Source organism: Dipodomys ordii, unplaced genomic scaffold (genome assembly GCF_000151885.1).
Source record: "Dipodomys ordii isolate 6190 unplaced genomic scaffold, Dord_2.0 Scaffold16, whole genome shotgun sequence".
NCBI classification, from domain to species: domain Eukaryota; kingdom Metazoa; phylum Chordata; class Mammalia; order Rodentia; family Heteromyidae; genus Dipodomys; species Dipodomys ordii.
In genome coordinates, this window is record NW_012267232.1 from 10,129,378 (window position 1) to 10,148,509 (window position 19,132).

At 42.5% G+C, this 19,132-nt stretch overlaps 2 protein-coding genes across 2 annotated transcripts in view; one reads left to right on the forward strand and one right to left on the reverse strand.

The window, feature by feature from the left end:
• Fancm (Fanconi anemia, complementation group M) overlaps positions 1 to 2,196 on the reverse strand; it is a 63,527-nt gene extending 61,331 nt beyond the window's left edge. The window contains exons 1-2 of the mRNA XM_013012230.1: positions 1,641 to 2,196; positions 281 to 453 (exon numbers count right to left, since the gene is read on the reverse strand). Coding sequence (XP_012867684.1) covers positions 281 to 453; positions 1,641 to 2,196 — 729 coding nt within the window. The remainder of the gene's footprint in view (positions 1 to 280; positions 454 to 1,640) is intronic.
• Positions 2,197 to 5,971: 3,775 nt separating this feature from the next.
• On the forward strand, positions 5,972 to 18,638 carry Fkbp3 (FK506 binding protein 3, 25kDa). The gene is made up of 7 exons (XM_013012344.1): positions 5,972 to 6,147; positions 10,247 to 10,348; positions 11,954 to 12,061; positions 12,920 to 13,055; positions 14,888 to 14,955; positions 16,958 to 17,055; positions 18,328 to 18,638. Exons 1-7 carry the CDS (start codon positions 6,040 to 6,042, stop codon positions 18,380 to 18,382), a joined length of 675 nt encoding a protein of 224 aa, XP_012867798.1. The 5' UTR covers positions 5,972 to 6,039; the 3' UTR covers positions 18,383 to 18,638.
• The last annotated feature ends 494 nt before the right edge of the window (positions 18,639 to 19,132 follow it).

A 19,132-nucleotide genomic window follows, 5' to 3' on the forward strand; every position in this document is an offset into this window, starting at 1 on the left:
TGCTTGAATCTCCCGCTGCCTTTTGTTTGTAATTGACGCAATAGGCGAAGGGGAGGGATCTCATTTCTGGTGCTTGACCGAGGGAGGGGAGGTGGGAGGGAGGGAGGGAGGGAGGGAAGGAAGAGAAACTGATTCAAGTGAGTAAGACAAAGTATTTCCTATGACCACCTATTTTGAGATAATAAACTACCATCAAAACTTCCATCATTAATAATGATCCCCCCAAAAGACACCTTAACAATATGGAACACTCCAGAATACCACCAAACAAAATTCTTACCTGGCAATAAGCATAGTTCCCAAGAGCTTTATGAGCTTCATCAACAACTAGACACTTGATATCAGCAGCAGGACAAGTTCCTCTAGTAAGGTCATTTACCATGACCTGAGGTGTAAGAAACAGAACTCTCTTACTGTCCCATATTTCCTTCCTGGTGAGAGCTTGAGTCGAACCTGCAAATTAAAGTGACAGTCTACATCTGAACTTCACACTGAGGCAGGAGGTGTGGCTCAAGTGGTAGAATGCCCTGTGAGGTGTGAATGTGAATCTGCAAATAGCCAAATAAACTTCAGGTTATCTACAAAGTTATATATAATGCCTGATTTGGGTACATTGCATAAGTGGAGAACTTGACAAGGCACTGGACTGATCCATTCTTTTTATTATTGATTGATTACCAATCCTGGGGTTTGAACTGAAGGCTTTATGCACTTGCTAAGGCAGAGGGCCTACTTATTTTGAAGACAGGGTCTCATTTTGCTCTGGGAAAGCCTGGACTATTATCTTCTTATTGATGTTCCCACTGTAGCTGGGATGACGTGTAGGAAACCTCAGACCAGGCCTTTTTAGAAAAAGTTGCCACCTTTTTTGGGGGAGGGGGGGCGGGAGGCCTGGGCAGCCTGGAGCCTTTATCGTCCCCATTGCAGCCTCAGAGTAACTGGAATCACAGGCATGAGCCTCTGATGCCAGACCCATAACGCTACACATTAAAGCTGATGTTGCCCAAATGTCAAAACTGGCTCTAACCAAAGACCACAAGTAAACTATATTTAGATAATTCCTGCAGAAGTGCCTAAGAAATGAAGAGAAGCAAAAATCTGTAACGGAATACTTTTTCTTGGGAAGAAATACCAGGTAATACATCCAGTTATCTATAGATTACACACTTTTTTTTGGGGGGGGGCGGTCGGTCATGGGGCTTGAACTCTGGGCCTGGGCGCTGTCCATCAGTTCTTCCGCTCAAGACTAGCGCTCTACCACTTGAGCCACAGCACCACTTCTGGTTCTGGTGGTTTATTGGAAATTAAGTGTCTCACAGGACTTTCCTGCCCTGGCTGGCTTTGAACCGCGATCCTCAGATCTCAGCTTCCGGAGTAGCTAGGATTACAGACATGAGCCACCGGCGCCCCGCGATTATGGCTTCAAAACACTGTCAAGCTACAAATAGGTAATCTCTGAACGCGAAATAATGTAATCAGCATTAGATTTGCTACAAAACAGATGGTGTTATATGGGCGAGAATGTGAGAACGAGTACGTTTGCATGCGCAATAGTACATGGTCCAGGAGTTCCTGGGGCTCTATTGCCACCAGAAGACGTCCGCGTCCCCTCGGGAATCCGTTCCTTCTCACTAACATACCTGTCAATTCGGCCATGTGGGATTGCGGAATACCCATCACTTGATAGCAAGCCTCGATCTGTTGTGTCACCAGGGGTTTCGTGGGCGCCATGAAAACCACCTTGCCAGAAGGGAACCAGCGGTAGAAATTGTACATGACCACGGCCGCAATGAAGGTCTTCCCCAACCCGGTAGGCAGGCAGACCAGGGTGTTACAGAACAGGGCGGTGCGGGAGATGTGCAGCTGGTAGTCCCGCACCGGACAATTGGTAGGATAAATCCACAGGGAGCCCGAGGAGGTGCAGAAGCCGCCATTCTCTACCCTCAGCCGCTGCTCGGCCTCCAACACCGCCACCAGCAACACGTCGTCATCCGAGTCGGGCTGGGCCTCCTCCGCCCGGGGCTGGGCCTCTTCCGCCGCGGGCTGGGCCTGCGGAGGGGCCGCCGCGGACGCACGCGCCGGGGAGCCGCCGGGGTCCGGAGGCAGCTCCCTCCGGAGGCCGCCACCCGGGGCCCGGGCGGGTCGGACAAGGCTGGGGCCCCATGTCTGGAAGAGCGTTCTTTGCCGTCCGTTCATGAGGCCAAAGACGACCGAAAGCTTCTTCGTTCAGCCCCCCGCAGCCTGGGCCGCGTAACCGCCACAGCTCCGACTCCCGCAGGCTTCATTGGCACCCAGCTGTGGAACCATCAGGCGGGAGCTCGCACCCGGTTCGGGTTCCCATCTGAAAAGCCCTCCACCCGGCTGCGCCTTGGGATTGGTTATTGGTCGGCTTCCCGGAAGTCTTTGCGGGAGCTCCTGCAGACGCATGCGCGCAGCCAGAGGCGTGCAGCTCAATCCCGTCCCCATTCTCGGTTCCTTTAGGCCTAAAAAAAAGTCGGAATCTAGATTTGAGTTCCGCTTGCAAGCAATTGCTGTTCATCGCTTGCCATCAGTAAATAGCCGGGAGATTCTGGGGACAAGGTTTTTGAGAACTTAACCTTATTGATGAGGTGAAAAGTATGTGTGGGATTAATTCATATGTTTTTCTCTTAAAAGGGAAAAATTATTAAGTCCATTTTGCTGGAGTGGTAACCTATTTAAATGTGTATGTGTGAGTATGTGATGACATTAGGGCTTGAACTCAGAGCCTGGTGCTGTCCCTGGGCTTTTTTGCTCAAGGATAGCACTATACCTCATCAACCACTGCTCCAATTCCGGCTTTTTGCTGGTTCATTGGGGATAAGAGTGTTACAGATTTTCCTCCCCAGGCTGGCATGGAACTATGATCCTCAGATCTCAGCCTCCTGAGTAGCTAGGATGAAAGGGATGAGCCACCACGTTCAGCTGTTATTTAATGTCTTTATTGCCTAATTCCTGGCCATAACGGAAATGCAAATGAAAATTCCATCTCATCCCTGTTAGATTGGCCAACATTGTGAATAGGAACAACAAATGTTGTTGAGGATGGGGGGAGGGGAAAGGAGCTCAATTGGACTGTCAATGGGAGTGTAAACTCTGGACAGCAGTCTGGAGGTTCCTCTTAAAAACTAAACATATCTTCCTAACTCCCAGCCATATCATTCCTGAGCAACCACCCAGAACATCATAAGCCAGGATACTATAAACACACTTACACATCCATGTTCATTGTTCACATTGGCAAAGTTATGGAAATAGCCTTACAAAAAAATGTGATACCTATTTTTGCGCTCATTAGAAAAAATAATATTATGTCATTTGCAGGGAAATGGATGGACCTAGAATGTAAATCACATTAAGTGAAGTATTAAGTCAAGTTTAGAGAGACAAATAGCAAATATTTTCTTTAAAATAAAAAAATTATTAAAAAACATACTAGAACATTATACAGGACTGTAGAAATTGACACACAGAGAGACCAAAGAAAGATACTTTTAGGGGAAGAATACAAAAGCACAATGAGTATGTGCCTCATCATATAAAATATTTACCTAAGTGAACTTCAGAAAATGGAAACAAAAGTTTTTCTTTTCTTTTTGTCTTGTTTGTTCATTCATCTGTTATCATTATCTGGTTGGGAGGAATGGCAAGAGAGCACAGAATGGAGGGACAGAGTGGACAAGTGCAGTGCAGCAGTGGTACTCAGTAGACACTGTTGAAAATAAACTGTATAACTGTGACGGGAGGGAAAAATTGGGACAGAGTGAAGAAAGGATGACTTATAAAACTGTAAACCCCTCTGTACATCATCTTATAATAACAATAAAAATATTTTTCTCTATTACTAAAATTATTTATTTTTTATTGTGAAAATACTGTACTGAGGGGTTACAATTACATGAGCAAGGTAATGAGTACATTTCTTATCAAGAATTGTTGCCTCTTCCTTTGTTTCCCCTTCGCATCCCTTCCCATCTCCCCCTCCACACACCCTGCCCCCCCAATAAAAATATTTTATAAAATAAAATAAGAGCTGGGCGTCGGTGGCTCAGGCCTGTAATCCTAGCTACTTAGGAGGCTGAGCTCTGAAGATCACAGTTCAAAGCCAGCCCTGTCAGGAAAGTCCCTGAGACTCTTATCTCCAATAAACCACCAGAAAACCAGAAATGGTGCAGTGGCTCCAGTGGTACAGCACTGGCCTTGAGCTGAAGAGCATAGGGATAGTGCCCAGGATCAGAGTTCAAGCCCCATGACAAGAAAAAAAAAATGCATACTATAGTTTTCATCAAATAATGCATTCAGGCTTAACATAACTTTGACCACACACAGGTTTATATAATATTGTAGTTTATTGAGTCCAAATATATAAGTACATAGGATGAAACTTCCCATAGACGTTGAAATAAAATGTACTCATCTAACTTATGACATGGTAACCCCTCGGTATATCATCTTTATAACAATAAAATATCAAGCAAAAATGCATTTATTATTTAAATGGAAGTGAATGAAGTCTGGTACTTTTGTTCATTAGGAAATTAAACAAGCAAACAAAAAGAGCCTCAAAACTCCATTAGTACATCTTTTTTTTTCTTCTTCTTCTTGGTTTGTTTTCATTGCTTGCTTGAAACAGGGTCTCATACTGGCTTGACACTCGGTCCTTCTGCCTCACAGGTAGCTTCCTGGTGTATTTAGATAGTAAGTGTTGGTGTGAAATTATTATATGTTAAAAAGTATGTTAGTTGTAGCTTTCTACCTCAGACTTGGCTATAGTTCCTGGCTTTTATAATAATGATTTTATATAATAATAATTCCTAGATTTTTATGATAACAATAAAAATATTTTATAAAAATAAAATAAGGGCTGGGCTTCAGTGGATCAGGCCTGTAATCCTAGCTACCTAGGAGGCTGAGCTCTGAGGAGCATGGTTCAAAGTCATCCCTGGCAGGAAAGTCCATGCGACTTATCTCCAATAAACATTATTATCTCCAATAATCATTATTATAACAATCATTTATTAATTCATTGGAGAAGAGTGCATAGCATTGTAATGTTACCCTCATAATATAAAATAAATTGATGCCTAAGTACAGCTACTTTATACCTTTTAAGTTTCTGAACTTGCTTTTAGAGACATTTCTCATTGAAAGGGTTGATTTGTGTGACCTATAAAAGGAACATGATAAGCCGGGTGCCTGTGGCTCACACCTGTAATCCTGGCTACTCTGGAGGCCGAGATCTGAGGATCAGGGTTCAAAGCCAGCCTGGGCAGGAAAGACCGTGAGACTCAGATCACCAAAAAACCACTAGAAAACCGGAAGTGGCGCTGTGGCTCAAGTGGTAGAGCGCTTGGCCTTGAGCTGAAGAGCTGAGGGACAGCACCCAGGATAAGAGTTCAAGCCCCACGACCGACAAACAAAAAGGAACATGATGACAATATGGGCTGTGACTGAAATAACTCAGATGTGAACTAATTAAGATTATAAATCGGATCGAATGCCGCTTTTTATTCACTCTCATCAGGGGGAGGGTTCATTGTTACCTTCCCACCGGGATATAATGTACCCTCCTCATTTCATCCGTAAATCCATTCTCCCGACCTGCCTTTCTCGTTTCTCAAAATAATCGCAGCAGGCTTCACGGTTCTATTTTCACAGTGGCAAACGGGCTATTTCCCATCACACTCCAGCCAAGTTATTTCTTTTAACGTAGGGTTGGGGTCGGGCCCGAGGAGGGAGAGCAGGCCGCAGTGACGTCAGAGGTCGCCTCCAGCAAGGCCCAACTAAGAGCTGCGCTCCTGTCTCCCATTTCCCCCCCAACCCCCCTACCACAGGACTCAGGGAAAGAAGTCCTTATAGCCCAGTCCTGACGTCACTCAAGCACAGGGCCCAATCCTATGCGGAAGCACGGAGACCCCGCCCCTCGCGCCCTTTGCGGAGAGCCCAAGCCACGCCCCGAAGGCCGGGCGACTCCGAAGTGTTAGGCGGGCGGGCTTAGTGAAGCAGCGCCAGTGGGGGAAGATGGCGGCTGCCGTGCCACAGCGGGCGTGGACCGTGGAGCAGCTACGCAGTGAGCAGCTGCCCAAGAAGGACATTATCAAGTTTCTGCAGGATAACGGTTCAGATTCGGTACCCGAGGCGGCTGGGCGGCCGGGCTGGTGCGGCTGAGGGACACCCCCCCCCCATGGTTGTCTAGACGTCCGGTTTTCCTCGGTGCCCCCGCCCTCGTCCTCCCGCGGCGGGCCCGGCCCGAGCGGCGCGCCCAGGCCTCGGCGCCTCGCTCCCGCCCCTCGGGCCGCCCCTGCTTCCCCGCGGGCCTCCCATCTCTCCCGCCCGCGGCGTGCGGGCTGCGATCGCAGAATTCACACCCAGTTGGGGATCCGTGGGTGGAAGGAAAGCAGCAGCCCGGGGGTGGGAGGGTGGGGGGGGTGAAGGTTGGGCCGATGCTCGGGGGTGTGTGTGACCCCGAGAGGAGAGGGCTGGGAAGATCGCGGTGAGGACGGTGTTGGCAACTTGCTTTTCTCACCAGCCTACTGAATACCCAACCTCGATTCCTTCCAGGGGTTTCTCCAAGGCCGAGACACGTGGTGGCTCAACGTTTTCTTTTTAATTAACCCTTTACGTGGCCTTTTCACCTTTGATTTCTTTTACGGGAGTTGGGACCTACATTCCTTGTACCTTGGTCTCCCATTGTTAGAAACCACCAGATAGAGAACTTTATCTGCATTCATTTTTCTGTAGGCCCAGCAGTGTCTCAGCAGACTCCATCTTAACCAACGTCTGTAGTCATAGCTTACTTGTGCCAGACCTTTTTTTTTTTTTTGTCGTTTAGAAATTAGGCTCATAACTCGATCAGTTAAACTTCAGTACACTTCATTGTGTACACAGTTTTCCTTCAAGTATAAATGGAAACTACAGAAGTCTGAAATGGCAAAGCATCGAGTGTTTTTCCTATAATTCTAAATTCTCAAAATGTAACGTTAATCATTCAGAGGTATGGATGATACAGTGTATATTTGCAGTGATAAAAGAACTCCCAACTTCGATTTCATGATGTATGCATAATTCTCATAGCGTCAGTATCCAATCATATTTTTATGTTTTATATGTATATCTATGTTGATAGAGAATACTGACAGTGAGGATACCAGAGTGAAAAAGACCCGATTAGGATTCTAATAACATTTTATTCAAACTATTGCTTCTTAAAAAAGTGTTTCAATGGAATAGACAAGTAACTAATTAATGCTTCAAAACTTCATTAATTTCTTAGAAAACAAATTATTTCAATGTAGAATCTAATATTCAGCTGGCTAGAGTGGAACATTTCAAGAGAATTGGGTTCTATTATTGTGACAGTTTGTGTTCGTGTGCGCACGTGCTGTTTATCTCTATGTCCTAGGTTTGAATTCAGTGCCTGGGTGCTATCCCTGATCTTTTGTACTCAAGGCTAGCATTCCACCACTTGAACCACAGCTCTTTTTCCATCTTTTTTGCCAGTTAACTGGGGAAGAGTCTCATGGACTTTCCTTCCCAGACTGGATTCGAACCCTATCCTCAGCCTCCTGAGTAGGTAGGATTACAGGGGCACCCTTGACAGTTATCTTTTAAATGTGTTTTTAATAGTGATCATTCACGTACATAAACCAATTTTTGATAGTCATTTTATTGATATCAATTAGATTTATTTTAGATATTTTCCTGGAACCTTGCTGAAGAAATTATGAGAATGCTAAAGCAACTGATTGCTTCTGTGTAATAAGCCTTCATGTTTCTCCAGTCAGCCTTCTTCAGAGTATTTCAGAGAGAAAGAAGCAAAGAGGAAAAGAATGCAGTAGCAATAATGTGAAAAAGAAAAACTGTTAGATTCTTGGCACTGGTGGCTCATGTTTATGATCCTAGCTATCAGGAGGATGACACCTGAAAATCGTGGTTGGAAGCCAGCCCATCCAGGATGAGACTCTTATCTCCAAGTAACCACCAGAAAACCAAAAGTGTCATTGTGGCTCAAAGTGGTAGAGCCTCTAGCCTTGAGCAAAAGAGCTCAGGGACAGTGCCCTGGCCCAGAGTTCAACCCCCATAACTTACCAAAAAAAAAACCTCCAAAACTGGTGATACTGAAGGATAACTTTCAAAGTGAATCCAGCAAGAAACACAGGCAGGAAAGGAAGCAGAACAAAGAGGGAAATTTAGTTACTAGAATTCTAATATATGATTTTTTTTTTTAATCAGGATCTTGCTTTGTAGCTTAGACTGGCCATCAAACTTTCATTGTTGGTGCTTTAATATTTTAGAAGAACTATTTTGGAGTTAATCTCTCAACTTCTTATTTTTGACAGAAAAGGAATTGTTATCCTGAATTATTAAGTATTTTTTAGTCATAATAGCTTAGATATTCTTATCGTGAGAGGTTATGTATGCTAAATACATGAAGTATTGCATTTATAGCAACACTTTGACATAAATGTTATTAATCTTTCATTATAGATAGAAAACTGAGCCTTTAGAAAAACATGGTCTCTTTTGTTTTGTTTTTGGGTCTAGTCGTGAGGCCTGAACTCTGGGCCTGGGTGCTGTCCCTCAGCTCTTCAGCTCAAGGATAGCGCACTACCACTTGAGCCACAGCGCCTCTTCCGGCTTTTTCTCTTATGTGGTGCTGAGGAATCGAACCCAGGGCCTCATGCATGCGAGGCAAGCGCTCTACCACTGAGCCACCTTCCCAGCCCCAAAAACATGGTCTCTTATGTAGTGTGAGACACGGAGGATTTTAGCCCATGCACTATTCTTAGCAGGCATAGGTCAAAATAGCTATGCTCACCAGGGCTAGTGGCTTCCAAGGGTAGGGCCAAGTAGGCTTCTGCATGAGCAGCTGCTTTTCATGTGCTTATTATGTAGATGGTCTTTTGTGTGCATTCTTTGATGAGAAAAAGATTAGGATGAGCCATCTTCTCCCAAACATAGCCTTAAGAGTTATTATAAATAACTGGGGTTTTTTTTGTTTTTTTTTTTTGGTTCTGGTCGTGGGGCCTGAACTCTGGGCCTGGGCGCTGTCCCTCAACTCTTCAGCTCAAGGCTAGCACTCTACCACTTGAGCCACAGCGCCACTTCCGGCTTTTTTCTTTTTGCTTATGTGGTGCTGAGGAATCGAACCCACGGCCTCTTGCATGCAAGGCAAGCGCTCTACCACTGAGCCACCTTCCCAGCCCATAACTGGTATTTTTAAGTCTACTTTTTACATGAAGCAGGAGATAAAAATATATAAAATGAGCGGGGCGCCGGTGGCTCACGCCTGGCTACCCAGAAGGCTGAGATCTGAGGATCATGGTTCAAAGCCAGCCCAGGCAGGAAAGTCTGTGAAACTCTTATTTCCAATAAACCACTAGAAAACCGGAAGTGGCTCTCTAGCTGGAGTGGTAGAGCACTAGCCTTGAGCTGAAGAGCTGAGGGACAGTGCCCAGGCCCAGAGTTCAAGCCCCATGACCGACAACAACAACAACAACAACAACAAAAAAATATATATATATATAATATATATAGTAAATGTACAGTATCTATGTTTATTTCATTTCTTAGTCTTATTGAAAAACAACAGCTGAGGGGTGGGTGAATATTGTGCAAGCGCTCTACCACTGAGCCACCTTCCCAGCCCATTGTAGAAGTACATTTTCTATGAAAATAGCACAATGATGGGGCTGGGAAGGTAGCTCAGCGGTAGAGTGCATGCCTTGCAAGCATGAGGCCCTGGGTTCGATTCCTCAGCACCACATAAACAGAAAAAGCCGGAAGTGGCGCTGTGGCTGAAGTGGTAGAGCACTAGCCTTGAGCTGAAGAGCTAAGGGACAGTGCCCAGACCCAGAGTTCAAGCCCCACGACTGGCAAAAAAAAAAAAGAAAAGAAAAGAAAATAGCACAATGAAATGTAAAATGGAGGGGGTAGAAAGAAGGGTACTTAAAGGGGAAAATAAATGGGTTGAATTTGATCAAGGTAAATTATATCAAACTGTATAAATGTCACAATCAAATCTCATTGTGCTTATGCTAAAGTATTTCTGCTGTGTTGTCCAGGCCAGTATTGATATCCTGGGTTCAAAGGATTCTCCTGTCTCGGCCTCTCCAGTAGCTAGATCTACAGGCATGGACCATCACTCCAGGCTCAACTTTTTACTTTCAGATCTTTCTTGCTTGAAAGATTTAACCAGCTTTCAACTAACCAGTTTTTTTCTTTGTAGTTTCTGGCAGAGCATAAATTATTAGGAAACATTAAAAACGTAGCCAAGACGGCTAATAAGGACCATTTGGTTACAGCCTATAACCATCTCTTTGAAAGTAAGGTGAGTATTGTTGTATTCTGTTAGCAGAACATCATTTTCCAAAATGAAGATTTAAGTACATTCATTCACAGAAAAGGTTGGAGGTTTTTCATCTGTAGTTTTTCTTAACTGTTACCAAAACAGGACTGTCAAATCTAGTAAGGCTAACTTGCAATGTGAGAGAATATTTTGGCATTCTAAAAGACTGGATTTTTTTTTTTTGGTCTGTCATGGGGCTTGAACTCTGGGCCTGGGCGCTGTCCCTCAGCTCTTCTTGTCAAGCCTAACGCTCTACCACTTGAGACACAGTGACACTTCCGGTTTTCAAGTGGTTTATTGGAGTTAAGAGTTTCATGGACTTTCCTGCCCAGGCTGGCTTTGAATGGTAAACCTCAGATCTCAGCCTCATGAGTAGCTAGAATTACAGGTGAGAGCCACTGGCACCCGGCTAAAAGACTGGATTAAAAATAATTTCCTATTCCAATGAGAATTGAGATAACAATTCTTTTTCTTTTTTTGTTAGTCCTTGGGCTTGACCTCAGGGCCTGCATGCTGTCCGTGAGCTTTTTTGCTCAAGGCTAGTGGTCTACCACTTTGAGCCACAGCACCACTTACGGCTTTTGAGTAGTTAATTGGAAATGAGTCTCCCAGAGACTGCCTGGGCTGGCTTTGAATGGTGATCCTCAGAGCTAAATCTCCTGAGTAGCTAGGATTACAGGTATGAGCCTCTGATGCCCAACAAATTCTTTTTTTGGGGGTGGAGGGGTTGGGGGAGATCTGGTCATGAGGCCTGAATTCTGGGCCTGGGCGTTGTCCCTCAGCTCTTCAGCGCAAGGCTAGCACTCTACCACTTGAGCCACAACACCACTTCCGGCTTTTTTCTTTTTGCTTATGTGGTGCTGAGGAATCAAACCCAGGGCCTTAGGCATTCAAGGCAAGCGCTCTACCACTGAGCCACCTTCCCAGCCCCACCAACAAATTCTTAATCATAATTTTCCATAGGACATAATTTGCCACTTATACTACATATAACCTGTTATATGGACAGAGTAAAGTTCCATTAGAAAGCTTTATAAAAATCTCCAGTATTTTATTAGAATGAAAGGATCATTAATAAATAGTTTGGTAAACAACATTCATATTTCCAAGTTTGACTGGCTTTTAAAACATTATAGTTCCCATTTCTAAATTTATATTTAGAGATGGCCTGTCTGAAAGACATAATTAGTTGATTTTAAAATGTGCCTTTTTTTTTTTTTTTTGTCAGTCCTGGGGCTTGAACTGGCCTGGACACTGTCCCTGAACTTCTTTTGCTCCAGGCTAGCACTCTTCCACTTGAGCCACTTGAGCTACACCTCTACTCTGGCCTTTTCTCTTTAATCTGGTACTGAGGAATTGAACCTAGGGCTTCATACATGCTAGGCAAACACTCTACCACTAAGCCACATTCCCAGACCTTTAAAATGCTTATTAATACAGTTATTCTTAGGTGATTTGGTTAGATTTATGCTTAAGTTACATAATATGTATTCATTGGACAGATGTGCATTCTTCTAAATGTTCAAAATCTAGTTGCAGTTGCTAGATTTTAGCATTTTTGCAGTATTGACAGAATGTTTTTTACAGCGTTTCAAAGGTACTGAAAGTATAAGTAAAGTATCTGAGCAAGTAAAAAATGTGAAGCTTAATGAAGATAAACCCAAAGAAACCAAGTCTGAAGAGACTCTGGATGAGGTTTGTGTTTTTTCTACTTTATTACTTGTGTGTGTTCTAGAAATTGTATTTGTTTTCTATAGTACTTCATTTCTTCTTTTTTTTTTGTACTGATCCTGGGGCTTGAAATCAAGGTCTGGGTGCAGTCCCTGAGCTTCTCTTGCTTAAGGGTAGCTTTTTTTTTTTTGGCGGGGTAGGGGTGTGTGATTAATTGGAGGTAAGAGTCTCATGGATTTTCCTGCCAGGGCTGGGTTGGAAACTTGAACCTTGGGTCTCAACCTCCTGAGTAGCTAGGATTACTGTTGTGAACTACTGGCTACTAGCCTATAGTACTAATTTTTTAAACTGAGAGATGGTTGAATATAGGCAGTGAGCCAGACTCTGATTTGAAGTATACCATTTCCCTAAATAATTCTTTCAGTTAGTACCCTATTTTATGAAATAACTTCTGACTTTGTATTTAGTATTGCCTCCACAGACATTTTGATTGTTCAAAGCTATTTTAAAAACTATTTTATAACCAGGTTGGACTTGAAATAAACTTTAAAGTTATTTTTAGCTTTTATTAATGTACGTAGGCATTCCTGACAAAGGAAATAGCCCTAGCGTAGCTTAACGATCTGTCCCAAATTTTATGGGGGGGTTTTGGTGGTGGTTGTTTTATTTTTGTGTCCATACTAGGGCTTGAACTTAGAACCTAGGGGCTAAGTCTTGAGATTTTTTTTTTCTCAAGTGCTCTACCACTTGAGCCACAATTCTACTGGCTAGAGGTAAAATTATTTTATCGTCAAACTCACGATCAGACTTGGGCTATGTAAGTATACTGTCATCTTTCTAAAAGAATAAAAATACTCTGTTGAGATTTTGTTTTGTTTTTAGGGTCCACCAAAATATACAAAATCTATTTTAAAAAAGGGGGATAAAACAAACTTTCCCAAAAAAGGAGATGTTGTTCACTGCTGGTATACAGGAACACTACAGGATGGAACTGTTTTTGATACTAATATTCAAACAAGTAAGTCTTACATATCATTGTATTTTTGCCTTTAATCATTAGAAAGTATTGTGTAACAGACAAGCTGATGCAGAAGCTTTTCCTTGGCTGTATCTGTTTTAACTTGTTTTCTATTACCTTACTAGACTTAAGTAGTTTGTAAAGTTTAAATCAGGCATGGTGGCTCTCACTTGGAAAATCCTAACACTAAGGTTGAGGCAGAAGGACCATAAGTAGTTCAAGGCTAGCTTAGGCTATATGTTGAGACACCGTCTTATAAAAGAGGTCATGGTTTGGACCTTCCAAGAACACGGGGCAAGCAGCATCTGCTCACTTTCTGGGGTGAGGAGCGTGCTGTTCTGTGCATAGTGGAAAAGTAAAAAGGAAGCCATTGGGAGTGTGTGAAAGAGAAGCACTTGGTAAGATATGCCAGCCTTGATTTATGAATAATCTTCTTGATATAACCAATCCCACAAGAGCAAGATACTTCCTATGAAAATAGTATTCTTCTTCTTCTTCTCCTCCTCCTCCTTCTCCTTCTCTTTCTCCTTCTCTTCCTCCTTCTCTTCCTCTTTCTCTTCTTCCTCCTCCTCCTCCTCCTCCTCTTTTTTTTTTGCCAGTCCTAGAGCTTGCACTCAGGGCTTGGCACTGTCCCTGAGCTTCTTTTGCTCAAGGCTAGCACTCTACCACTTGAGCCACACTGTCACTTCTGGCTTTTTCTGTTTATGTGGTACTGAGGAATTTAACCTAGGGTTTCATGCATGCTAGGTAAGTACTCTACCACTAAGCCACATTCCCAGCCCTGAATTTTTTTTTTTTTTTTTGCCAGTCTGGTGTCTGGGCCTGGGAACTGTCTCTCAGCTCTTCAGCTCAAGGCTAGTGCTCTACCACTTGAGCCATAGCACCACTTCTGGTTTTGTCTGCTTATGTGGTACTGAGGAATCGAACCCAGGGCCTCACGTATGCAAGGCAAGCGCTCTACCACTGAGTCATCTTCCCAGCCCCCCCTCAACCCCTACCCCACATTAATTCTTTTTTTTTTTTTGGTCAGTCATGGAGCTTGAACTATGGGCTTGGGCGCTGTCACTCAGCTCTTCACCTCAAGGCAAGTGCTCTACCACTTGAGCCACAGCGCCACTTCCACTTTTTGAGTGGTTTATTGGAAATGAGTCTCATGGACTTTCCTGCCTGGGCTGGCTTTGCACCATGATCCTCAGATCTCAGCCTCCTGAGTAGCTAGGATTACAGACGTGAGCCACCAGTACCCAGCTCCCACATTAATTCTTAATGACTACTAATCACCTCTTAAATCTCCAGCACATTTCAACAATACTACATTGAGGACCAAGCTGATGTTCAAATCATATCGCTGTCCAAAAGTGATGCTTTTAGTATTTCTATATAAAAGGCTTAAAATACAGTTTTAGTCATATTAGTATAGCTGTAATCTTTTACTCTTATAATTTATATCTTGAATTTATCTGCCTTCTTTGTTTATGAGTACAGGTGTGTGTATGTATGTACTGGCACTTTTCTGCCCAGCTAGCTTCAAACTGCAGTCCTCAGACCTCAACCTTTTGAATAGTTAGTATAATAGGTGTGAGCCACTGGCCCCTGGCTTTTTGAATTTTTAAACTTTGTAGTATTGCAATTCTAAAAGTGTAATTAAGTCACTATGTTTCCACTAAAACTTAATTTAATTAAAAAAAAAAAAACTAGACTGTATGAGTTGGAGGCCCAGTTGGTAGAGCTCTAGCCAGTAAACAAAAGTGGCAGGTGTTGAGTTCAAGTTCTGGTCTCAGATCTTAAAAAAAAGAATGAGTGTATCAATAATATTTTAATCTATTTTACAGGTTCAAAGAAGAAGAAAAGTGCCAAGCCTTTAAGTTTTAAGGTTGGAGTAGGTAAAGTTATCAGAGGAGTAAGTAAAGAATGGTTAATCATATGCTTAATTTGCTATGATGTAAATAATGAGATAAAATGAAAGTAATTGTTTCAGTCAGACACATTGGATATTCTCATTGCTAGGTGATCTGGCATCAGTTCTCTTGTTTCCTATTCAGTAGTATCCACACTTCTGAGGTTATTACAAGATTAAATGAACATACCTTAAAACATCAATGTAGAAGGGACCGAAGTATTAGTTCCTTCAATTTCTTTTTTTCTTTTTTTTCTTTGGAGTCTGGTCATGGGCTTGAACTCTGTCCCTCAGCTCTTCACCTCAAGGCTAGCACCCTACCATTTGAGTTGAAGCCTTATGACACACACAAAAAATAAAAGTAAAAAGAGAGAATTTATATGTAATCTGGAAAGGGAATGTAGATAATGTGGAGAGGTAAAATATTTGTCTCACTGAACTGCTCAGTTTGTTTCTGTAAAAATATTTTTGAAACATAAACTAGGCATACTTTACCCACCTGTATTACACTATATTACTATACTAGTGTTCAAAACTAGATGTAATGAAAGGTAGCAGTCAGCTTCACAGAATCACATTTCCTTTTTTTTTTTGGGGGGGTCCGGTCATGGAGCCTGAACGCTGGGCCTGGGCGCTGTCCCTCAGCTCTTCAGCTCAAGGCTAGCGCTCTACCACTTGAGCCACAGCACCACTTCCGGCTTTTTTCTTTTTTGCTTATGTGGTGCTGAGGAATCGAACCCAGGGCCTCTTGCATGCAAGGCAAGCGCTCTACCACTGAGCCATCTTCCCTGCCCACCAGAATCACATTTCCATGCCAGGTTCTGACCATTGTTTTAAGATCATGTATTGAGAACTTCAAAAATAAGGTCATAAGCTTTTCTTGGTGAGGAAGGTGACAGTGGGCAGTCCTGAGTCTTGAACTCAGGGCTCAAGGTTATTTTACCATTTAAGCCACAGCTCTACTTTCAGATTTTTAAAAATTGGAGATGAGTCTTCACTTTCCTGCCCCACCTGGCTCCAAACCAGGATTCTCAGAGCTCAGCCTCTTGCGTAGGATTACAGGCATGAGCCAGTAGTACCTGGTTATGGAATATCTAAAGTATCACTCTTTGCCAGTCCTAAGGTTGGGTTTACTCATACTCAGCTTAGAGAATACAAAACATCTTGGCTGGGTGCTGGTGGCTCTTGCCTGTAATTCTAGCTACTCAAGAGGCTGAGACTGAGATCTGAAGATCTCGGTTTAAACCCAGCCCACCTGGGCAGGAAAGTCTGTGAGACACTTATGTCCAATAAACTACTTAGAAACCTGGAAGTGGCTCTGTGGCTCAAGCAGTAGAGTGCTAGCCTTGAGCTGAAGAGCTGAGGGACAACGCCCAGGCCCAGAGTTCAAGCCCCACACCTGACAAAAAAAGAAAAAAAACATCTTGCAACTAAAGGCTTAGTAGAAAAGCTCAGTGTTTAGTGCATTCCTACTATATAGAGGTAACTATCAAGTAAATTTTTTCTCCATTGAAGTTTATGTGATTGTTGCATTTTAACAGTATGATTATATTGTCTTCACTGCCATTTAACACTTGTAGGACTGGATTTAAGATCTAAATGTGATAAAAGGGGAAAGGCAACCAAGAACAAATCAACATTTCTTTGAAAACTTTGCCTTATTCAAAAGATCTTGGTGCTCTAACAGGATAAGTTTGTAAGCATACAAGTTGTGGAATCTACCCCCAGAGAAAAAAAGCTTTTGGAGTAAAATTCTCATAATGGTGCTGACTTTTATAATGTGAGATATTGCACTAATATTCATGTTGTATCATTTAGAGAGTTTGACCATTACATTGAAAAAGCATTTTTCCTTTTTTCCCGAGAAAATTAAAGACAGATTTAGCACTCAATCAGGTATAATGCCTTAAGACAATAAAATACAATAACAGGCTGCTTTTATGAATGATTTTTGTTGTTCTGTCTTTTGAACATTTTTATTTTTTTACTTTGCTCTTGTCTTTAGTGGGATGAAGCACTTTTGACTATGAGTAAAGGAGAAAAGGCTCGACTGGAGATTGAACCAGAATGGGCTTATGGGAAGAAAGGACAGCCTGATGCCAAGTATCCTTTCTTTTTTCCCTTCGTAACTAAAAGCAGAAACCTAAAAGCACCTGAAGATGTGAAAGGTGTTATTAAAGATGTGAAAGATGTTATCTAGACTAGCCTCCAGATCAGATCAGGATTCCTGTCCAGAATACTCTTGCTGTTCACATATTTATGTGTCAGCATTTAACAGATGGTACTTTTTTTGATGGAGTCTCACATTGCCCTGGCTGGCCTTAAGAATCCTTCCCATCTCGGGGCTGGGAAGGTGGCTCAGTGGTAGAGCGCTTGCTTTGCATGCAGGAGGCCCTGGGTTCGATTCCTCAGCACCACATAAGCAGAAAAAAAAGCCAGAAGTGGTGCTGTGGCTCAAGTGGTAGAGCGCTAGCTTTGAGCTGAAGAGCTGAGGAACAGTGCCCAGGCCCAGAGTTCAGGCCCCACGACTGGACCCAAAAAAAAAAAGAATCCTTCCCATCTCAACATCCTTACAAAGGAATAACTGTAAAACTTCTGACCCACCCAGCAGATACTTCTGTTGGTGCAAGGTGTCTCATTCTCTTATTCTTAATTTTTAAGATCTTAAATAGAAAAGTTGCATTTCTGAAAGGCAATTCTTACTTAGATGTCTGAAGAAATTACTTTGAGTAGTTACAAGGCACAATACAACTTTTAGCAAACTATATATTCATCAGGACAGTTTTATACTATGGTATAATTTAAGGTTAAATGAATAGAAGTATCAACTGTAATGAGAACAGGACAAATAGTGTAAAGAAATATATTTATTAATGTTAATCACAGTACTTCTGATAGGCTCAGTAAACACAAAACCAAAAGGCAATCATTTGAGATTATTCAGGCTAATGTATAGGAAAATGGGAAGGTAGTTTATAGCTGTTGGTTTTATTCTTGTTTTGTTGGCATAGGTTTTAGTCTTACTAAACATAGCCAGCTGCAGTTTCCTCTTACATGGATCATGTATTGACAGGTTATGATTTCCATTAAGGTACTTATTGCTAGTAATGCATCACATTCTAAATCAAACTCTAAGCTTTTATTTCCTCCGATTTGAGACAGTATTATTTCATTTCACTATATAATAGTTCAGTCACTCTTATCTTCCTGATTTTAGCACTTTTCCTGCCTCAATCTCATAAATACTGAGGATATACTATCACATCCAGCAAAAGCTCTAGGGGTGAAACCCAGAACATAATTCTGATTTTATACCAAGGTTATTGTGGGTCAGGATGAGGCACTTTTTGTCAAATTTACCTTGACTTTCAACAGAATTCCACCAAATGCAAAACTTATTTTTGAAGTGGAATTAGTGGACATCGATTAAAATAGTTCTTCAGATCTGAAGAGATCAGCAGTGATAAAACTTGGCCTTGAAACTTGTGTTGGAATAGTCAACTGGAAAATCCAAGGAGTTAACCCATGTTTATACTTGATACCAATTTTTGAGAAATGCAATCCCGTATAAGTCCCACAAATCTAAAATATTTTGGTATAGCTGTGTAAAATATTGGTTAAGGAGTACTTTTTCCTTTTACCTCATGTTGTAATCTAAAAGGCTCAATAAAATCTTACCAACTATATCTTTGATTGGTTTGGTGTTAACTTGTATTAATGCTCTGATTTGGAATACAAAGTGAGTAATTGGAGATTTTTGCCTTTATCCCTTTTGTCTTTATCCCAATATGGTTAAGAAGCTAAGGATGCTAGGTGCTCACACCTGTAATCCTAGCTACTCAGAAGTCTGACAGCTAGCTACTCAGACAGCCTGGGCAGGAAAATCCCCGAGACTCTCATCTCCAATTAACCACCAGGAAACTGAAAGTGGCACTGTGGCTCAAGTGGTAGAGCACTAGCCTTGAGCTTTTTGAAAAGCTCAGGGACAGCTCCCAGGCCCAGAGTTCAAGCCCTACGACCAACAACAACAAAAGAAGCTGAGGGTCTAACTGGGCGCTGGTGGCTCACACCTGTAATCCTACCTACTCAAGAGGCTGAGATCTGAGGTTCACAGTTCAAAGCCAGCCCAGGCAAGAATGTCTGAGACTCATCTCCAACTAACCACCAGAAAAACTGGAAA